Source organism: Gopherus flavomarginatus, chromosome 16 (genome assembly GCF_025201925.1).
Source record: "Gopherus flavomarginatus isolate rGopFla2 chromosome 16, rGopFla2.mat.asm, whole genome shotgun sequence".
Taxonomy (NCBI): domain Eukaryota; kingdom Metazoa; phylum Chordata; order Testudines; family Testudinidae; genus Gopherus; species Gopherus flavomarginatus.
In genome coordinates, this window is record NC_066632.1 from 23,327,488 (window position 1) to 23,335,672 (window position 8,185).

At 49.7% G+C, this 8,185-nt stretch overlaps 1 protein-coding gene across 1 annotated transcript; it reads right to left on the reverse strand.

The window, feature by feature from the left end:
• Window positions 1-205: 205 nt before the first annotated feature.
• BCDIN3D (BCDIN3 domain containing RNA methyltransferase) lies at window positions 206-3,778 on the reverse strand. Its single transcript, XM_050925354.1, has 2 exons — window positions 3,565-3,778; window positions 206-813 (listed from the first exon to the last, which is right to left on the reverse strand). Exons 1-2 carry the CDS (start codon window positions 3,766-3,768, stop codon window positions 220-222), a joined length of 798 nt encoding a protein of 265 aa, XP_050781311.1. The 5' UTR covers window positions 3,769-3,778; the 3' UTR covers window positions 206-219.
• Between the last annotated feature and the right edge of the window lie 4,407 nt (window positions 3,779-8,185).

The following is an 8,185-nucleotide window of genomic DNA, read 5'->3' on the forward strand; positions in this document are numbered from 1 at the left end:
TATATGGCACTTGATCTTCAAACGCACTTTACCCGAGCACTCCAAGAGATAGGTCACAATTATCATCCTCATTCTGCAGAAGGAGAAACTGAGGCAGAGGGAGGTGAGAGGAATCAGTGTGAGATCTGAGATGCAGATTCAGAAGCTCCTGGCTCCCAGTTCTATGCTCAGACCATGACTCCCCCCTTCCCCCGTCCCTGGGCACAGGACTCCCCTTTCTCACAGTTGCTTTTGAGTCAATCTGTTTGATTTAAAAAGCAAGAGACTCCTGTCCCAGCTTGTGCTACCAAAGCAGCACACCAGTTCCATGCCACCATCCTCAGTTAAAATCTGGGTTATCCTCTCTGCCATGTCCCCATTGATGGCCAGAGAGCGGAAGTGGTCAAAATCATTCCTACCCAGCTTCCGGAGGCGCCGGGCGGCTGCTCTGTAACACTTCCACGGCTGGGGTTCAATAAGCAGGTAGTTGCACCGAGACGAAAGGTAGGATAAGAACTCCACCAGGCCATCATCCCCGTGGTTCAGGTGGATCCACATGGTCACTGACATACAAAAGCAGATGTCAAAGGTGGAACGGCTGAACCTGCTCAGATAGGAGCTCAAGAACAACTCCCGGGCACTAGCATCCATGACATCCAGGGTGGCATAGGAGATGGAGCCAGGAAAGGGACTGCATCGCTGAGCTCTCTCGATCAGTCCTGCGTCGATGTCGCAGCACAGGAGGTTCAGGATCTTCCCAACCACAGGCTGATCACGGCTGGCCTCGTTCTCCTGTAGACCAAGGAGGTGTCTGTAGAGAGCAACGCTTAGCTCCTGCAGAAGGAAAAACAGCATGGATTCATTCAGCATGCTCAGTAACGTATCACCAAGATATATGGGCCCACTGAGATACAAGGATCAGGTCTCAGATTTTTCTTGAGGTTTCAATGTCCAGCAGAGTAGGGCAACCCATTGATGGATTCATCCTTTCTGGAACCAGGACAAAATAAAAGTCACTGCACTTTCTCTTTGAAGATCTCTAAGGGCTTTCAAAGATGTTCATTATCCAAGCCTCACGACCTCCCTATGTGTTATCCCCCTTTTAGAGGCATTAAAGTGATAATCAGGATCACGCAGCCTCAGAGGACTCTAATAACCTGAATAGAGGATTTAGAAGGCCATATTGATAATAATGCACTTCGTCCTCCAAATTACTCATGGGAAAATATTTATAAAGCCGTAAGAGGTACTGTCAGGGCTTTCCCTTCCATTTCCTTTTTCAGGCTGTTCCATTGAATAGGAAAATGTGTCTCCTACCATCAAAGCTGCTGGTGAAATTCCCAAATGACATGATACCAAGGAATAAACACAGCTGTGTTTATCTCTGTGCAAGTAAAAAGAGTATTAGGTTACGTAGGGATACAGTGCCCTCTAGTGGTCAAACATTTTCTCTTTGGCTTCTGTATTTTAGACCAGCAGTTCTCAACCAGGGGTCCAGGCCTGACCCCAAGCAGGTTTCAGGGGGTCCACCATGCAGGGCTGGTGTTAGACCTGCTGGGGCCCAGGGCAGAAAGCTAAAGCCATGCGGCACGGTGCTGAAGCCTGGAGCTCTGAGCCCTGCCACCTGGGACTGAAGCCAAAACCTGAGCAACTTAGCTTTACAGGGGCCCCTGAGGCATGGGACCCGATGTAATTGCCCTGCTTGCTACCCACCACGGCTCGCTCTGGCTTTTATATGCAGAAAAACAGTTGTGGCAGCACAGGTGGGCCATGGAGTTTTTATAGCACGTCAGAGGTATCAGAAAGAAAAGTTGAGAACTCCCATTTTAGACACTGTGGCCTAATGACCGGATGTTTAGTTGATCTCATGAAAGTTCATTTGAAATGAGGTCTAGAATCACTCAGATAATGCAAGGAGATTAAGAACCACCATAACAAATAACAACACAAATGAATCCAAAGCAGAATGCAAAGCAGTACTTTCACTCAAATGCATTTTTTAAATATAGTTCTCAGTATAATAAAGTCCTCTTAATCTGCAGAAGCCATTTTTAAAGTCCTGTCCAATTCACACACTGGATCGTTTCTCTATACACTAAAGAAACAGCCACTTCTGGAGTAGAATGCACCACATCTACATACAGTTCACAGCAAAAACATACATCAAATACATAATATTCCAGGTAAAATACAGGGGGAATTTAGAGAAATAGAATGTAGGTAGGAGCCTTGAAATACTGCCAAAACACCAACTTTATGAAAATTACCATGAGATTTTAAAATAACCACAAGTGATCAGGACTAGAGCTGTCATTTCATTTCATCCCAAAACATTTTTGTTTCAACTTTCAGGCATTAGGGCAAAAGAAAGGAAAACTAGATTTGCAAAACTAGATTCCAGTGGTTCCCGGCCAATGGTAGCTGCAGAGTCAGTGCTTGGGGTGGGGGTGGAGGGGCTCCATGCAGAGAACCCCTGGCATGCCCTGCACCTAGGAACCGGACCTGGCGGCTGCTTCCAGGAGCCAGGCAGAGTCAGGCAGGTAGGGAGCCTGCCTCAGCCCTGCTGCACCGCTGACCGGATTTTGTCCTGTTAAAATCTCCTGGATTGGTTTCAGTAGCCACCGATATCAAGGCCGACACTGGAAGACTCCTGGCCAATCCGGGAGGCTTGGCAACCCTAATGCTACCCCAGGATCTTCCCCTCTGCCATGCTAGTCCCATCCACTGCCCCTTCCCCATGTTACCCGCAGGTCTTCCGTCCCCTATGTACACCCCCTGGACACTGTCCCCCCATCTGATGCTACCCCCAGTCCAATGCTGCCCATATTTCACCCAGCTCTTCCCTCCCCCATGTTAACCCTCTGGGCACGGCCCCACCATACTCCCCCACCCCCCATCTCCATGCTACTCCCAGTCCACTGCCCCCCATGCTTCCCCCAGCTCTTTCCTCCCCCATGTTAACCCTCTGGGCACTGCCCTCCCATCTCCATGGGACCCCCACTCCACTGCCCCCCATGCTTCTCCCAGCTCTTCCCTCCCCCATGTTAACCCCCTGGGCACTGCCCCCGTTCACTGCCCCTCATGCTTCCCCCAGCTCTTCCCTCCCCCATGTTAACCCTCTGGGCACTGCCTCCCCCCATCTCCATGGGACCCTCACTCCACTGCCCCCCATGCTTCCCCCCGCTCTTCCCCCCCCCATGTTAACCCCCTGGGCACTGCCCCCACACCTCCATGCTACCTCCAGTCCACTGCCCCCATGCTTCCCCCCGCTCTTCCCCCCCCATGTTAACCCCCTGGGCACTGCCCCCCCATCTCCATGGGACCCCCACTCCACTGCCCCCCATGCTTCCCCCAGCTCCTCCCCCCCATGTTAACCCCCTGGGCACTGCCCCCCCATCTCCATGGGACCCCCACTCCACTGCCCCCCATGCTTCCCCGAGCTCCACCCCCCCCATGTTAACCCCCTGGGCACAGCCCCCCCACCTCTGTGCTACCCCCGTTCACTGCCCCCCAGGCTATCCCGGCCCCCTTCCCATGTTACCGTGACCCGAGTGTCCCCTCCCCGAGCCCCGCGCGGCCGCTTACCCCCGAGTTGCAGCCGACGTCCAGCCCCAGCAGCGGGGAGGGCCCCGCGGGGAAGAGCCGGCCCAGCAGCGCCGGCGGCAGGAGGCGGACGCGGCCCTCGGGCGGGTGGAAGCGGGAGTAATTGGGGAAGTTCCCGTAGGGGGCCGCCCCGGGCTCGGAGCCGCCGGGCAACCCCTCGGCCCCTTCCCTCATGGGGGCCGCCATCTTGTCCGGTCCTTCGGCTGAGCCGCCCGGCGGGCCACCAAGCGCCGACGCTTTTCTGGCCGGGGGCAGAAAGGTTCCGTGCGGCGGAGCTGCGCGTGCGCGAGCTGAGACGCTGGGGCGGGGGAGGCTGAGAGGGGAGAGATGTGAAGGGGGGTGGGGGGAGGAAAGCGCCACAGAGCCCTGTGCAGCAGCAATTGAGTTCCCCTGAATGCACATTCCTGGGAGCTGTGCTGCTAAAATGATAAATTTAGGCTCTATGATGTCCAGGTTTTGGTTTCTTTATAGGACTTCCTGGGAGCCCTGTCACGGGTTGTTATTGTTTCTATTCCTGTGGGATTACAAAACCCAAGGGAGAGCAGTAGAGTGACCAGACAGCAAGTGTGAAAAATCAGGCCAGGGGTAATAGGTGCCTGTAGAAGACAAAGTTCCAAATATCAGGACTGTCCCTGTAAAATTGGGTTATCTGGTCACCCTAGAGAGCAGGGTTTCACTGTGTGAAACATTCAGACCTTATTTACACCTGGTCTTATTCCAGACTAATTTTGCTAATTGGTTACTCCATTCTTATTCCCAGAATAAAAATGCCTTACTATAAATTAGTTTAATCCACTGGGATTAAACTAATTTGAGACAAGGCACTCTTATTCCAGAATAATGGTGTCCACACAGAGTTAACAAGGAATAGTTAATCTACTTTAAATTCACATGCTTTCTTATTCTGGATTATTTTTCTGTGTAGACAAACCCATAATAAGAGACAGTCCCAGCTCCAAAGAGTTTATATTCTAAATAGATCAGACAGACAAATGTCAGGGAAGGGAAAGTAAGAGTTTGTTTACACCTGAAAGTTAATTTTAAATTTAAATTAAGATGGGTATAAACAGAATCAATAGAGCGAGGAACACCTTCAGGAGCTTAAATACAATCTGGAAATCATCAAAATACAATGACAAAACCAAACTCAAGATTTATCAGAGGTGTGTACTTTCAACACTACAGTGCAGAATGCTGGGGCATGATAACGTATGACATGTCCAGTCTGTCTTCATTCCATACAACCTGCCTCAGGAAAAAAGCCTTTGTATCTTTTGGCCCAGAACAAGCCCAAACCGAGACCTATTTGCACAGTACAGCCAAGCAGATATGGCATCATTACCAGGAGGCTTTGGAGATGGATTGCCGATGTACTTTGGATAGAAATGGATTCCACCACCCGAATAGCAATAAGAGGGACACCTGAAGGCAAGAGAAAACGAGGCCACCTGAAAACATGGCAAAGAGCTGTGGAAGCTGAGCCGAAAAACCTGGGGCACAGCTGGGGAACCACTGAAAGACGTGCCAGAAACAGACAGGAGTGGTGGAACTTCGTCGCTGTCCTAAATGCCAGAGGCGTAATGGGTACTAACTATGAATTTAAAGCACAATGGCTATTCCCGAAGAACTCCGTGCTCCAGAATAAGTGTTCTAGAAATAAGAGTGCCCTACACTAGGCATCAGTAACGTCATGTGTGAACAGCCCCTACAAGCATGGAGTAGTGGAGTGATCGGTCCTAGCAAGTCAGGGCTAGAATCCACCTTCCATCAGCTATAGGCCAGGCCCTTATTACCAGGACCACCCTACACACTGCTTAAGTAGCCAATGAGGTCCAAGGATGTGGATAGAGCCTGCATAGGTGCAACCTTCTCCTGGTGCTGGTGGGTGCTCATGCCCCCTGCCCCACCCCATTCCAACCCCTTCCCCAAAGTCCCCACCCCAACTCCGCCCTCTACCTGCCTCATTGGACCCTTTCCCCAAATCCCCAGCCCGGACCCGCCTCATCGCCGCCTCCTCCCCTGAGCACGCCCAGTTCTCACTCCTCCCCCCTCCCTCCCACAGCTTGTTACACCGGGAAACAGCTGTTTCATGATGGCAAGCCTGGGAGGAGAAGCAGGGACATGGCGCCCTCAGGGGAGGAGGTGGAGGTGAGCTGGGGCAGGGAGCTTGGCTGCGGAACACCCTCCAGCCCCTGAGCACCCATGGAGTCGGTGCCTATGGGTAGAGGTGGCAATGAGAAAAAAGCAGAGCCAGTAGAGCTATGGAAGCTGGATTTAGGAAGAAATCTTACCACTGTAAAATGTATAGGGTAGCCAACATTGTAGCTTAAAACCCCTCATGTCACCCCAGCCCACTTCCTCTCTCCCACTCCCAGTAAAATTTTCACCCCAAAGCTGTACAGGTTCAGATTAAAAAAAAAAAGTGAAGCAGCTACTAATGTACATAGTGTTTGAAATGCTCCTTAAATGAATCATTATGCTTTGGCATTCAGGGTTATGACCCACAAATGAGAGTGTATAAACATGCCCGCATGGTGGCGCTGAAAGTTAAAAATAAAGGTGCTAATACAGCTGCTTGTCCATCAGCAAAGTATTATATACAGTGGTTGTCAGGAAAAGCTTTAAAACCAATGCTTTGCAAAGCTGGGGTCCAAAACAAAGCACATACATCCATATTTAGGCACCTAAATAAGTGGACGGGAGTGCTCAACACCTTAAAAAAAAATCATCGCACTGAATTAATTGCCTACCTATAGATTTTAAATACCCATCTTTGGTCACTCAAGTTTGAAAATTTTAACCTAGCCCTATTGCATGCTGGAGGATTTTGCCTTTCCCATGAGATGCTGTATCGCTCCCTTGATTGATGCCTATTTAGCTCCTATTTGTTTGGCACTGACAATGTGCTCACTGCTATGCAAACCCAAAGATAAAAATGGGCCCTGCCTTGAAGAGCTTAAAAACTAAAGCCCTGATCTTGCAACCTGCTCCGTGCAGCCGAATCACTGCATCCGCGCAGAGCTCCAGTGATTTCATTAGGGGTCCGTGCAGCTGCTGCAGTCTGCCAGTGGGCAGCTGCTTGCAAGGCCTAAAAAGAACAGACAGAGTGCACTAGGGAATCAAAAGGAAGGAAGCAATTAGGCCCCGATCCTGTGACTGGGCCCACATGTGCAGAACCCAGTGCAGTGGCAGAAGGAAACAGCCTGCTAGGAGTTTTCTCTCTCTAAACTCCATGGTTATGATTCTTTTTCAAACAGAGGAGAAAAGAGAATGTACACACTGGGGTGGAGTTAAATCTTGCTCCAGAGCAAGGAGAAGGCTGGGTAAATCTTGCTAATTAATAATTAACCCACTAATTATTAATTAGCAAGATTGCATCAGAGACTAGAGTAGACCTTATTTTCTGTAAACACTGGGGCCTATCGCCTCCCACATAATTTTAGGGATGGTTTCCGCCTCCTAAACAGGAAGCATCTTCAAGTCGCGCAGTGTGTACACAATGCTGTGTGGGAGAGAGCATTTTTCCATTGCTGTGAGCGTGGGATGACTGCAATTGGCACGAGTGGAGAAAATGCAAGTGTGTCAGGCAGGTCAACCGGCTTCAACCTCGTGCCAGTGAAAGCTTCATGGCGTGCCACATCACCAGCTATTGTGTTTATGCTCCAAGTTTTAGAGGGATAAGGCAGTACCAGGGAGAGGAGAATTGCTGGATCCACTGCGGACAGAGCTTTGCAGGCCTAAATGGCCTTGAACAGCTACTAGGGTGAACGGTGCTATCAAAATATGATGAATAGCGTGGATACCTGCTCGAGTCGAAACAGCCCCAAAGGTTGTGCCTACAAAAAAAAAAAAAAATCCTTTGGCAATGCAGCCGAATGGCTCATATGGACAAACTATCCCTAAAAATACATCTACACCTTTATGGGAAGTAGGGTGACTAGATGTCCCAATTTTATAGGGACAGTCCTGATTTTTGGGTCTCTCTCTTATACAAGCTCCTCACCCCCGTCCTGATTTTTCACACTTGCTGTCTGGTCACCCTAATGGGAAGTAACTGTTGTGGAAGTTAAATCACACCTTACATTCACCAGGACCACTAGCAATGGGTTTGATCAAGAATGACCTCAGCCATACAGCTGGAGAACTGTTAGCATTGAGTTCTATGGATGGACAGTGCTACTTAAGAGCTAGGTGTTGTTATGATGGATAGAGAACTATGCGGGCTAATTGATGAGATGATCACCTTTGCACCACAAGCGGAACTGACAGCAGTGTCAGCTCTTGCCCCCCAGTGGAAGCATTCCTGTAAAAGAACCAGCGGCTTTGCCAACATAGGTTCTGCAGCTCCAGTTCTGGAGATTTAGGCCTGACTGTTACAGGTCAGAGATGCAGTTATAAATGACGGTGCCATGCAGTGATTTTATTGATCCCCACTTTGAGATTATTGCATTCCTCACCAGGAGGCCAAGACACGAATTATTAAAATCATTTAATTATTGGTTATTTTACTTATGACAACACTTTTCTGGCACCAAGGGTGTGAGTGAGGTTGTACAAACACCAAGTGAAGCTAAATAATTGTTCTGCCGTGGGAGAGAAGTAG

Excerpts from the sequence above, each read along its gene's own strand:
- BCDIN3D (XM_050925354.1), bottom strand. The coding sequence starts at position 3,768 with ATGGCGGCCCCCATGAGGGAAGGGGCCGAGGGGTTGCCCGGCGGCTCC. Across the intron at positions 814-3,564 it reads ACGTCGGCTGCAACTCGGGG|GAGCTAAGCGTTGCTCTCTA; the intron begins GTAAGCGGCCGC and ends TTCCTTCTGCAG.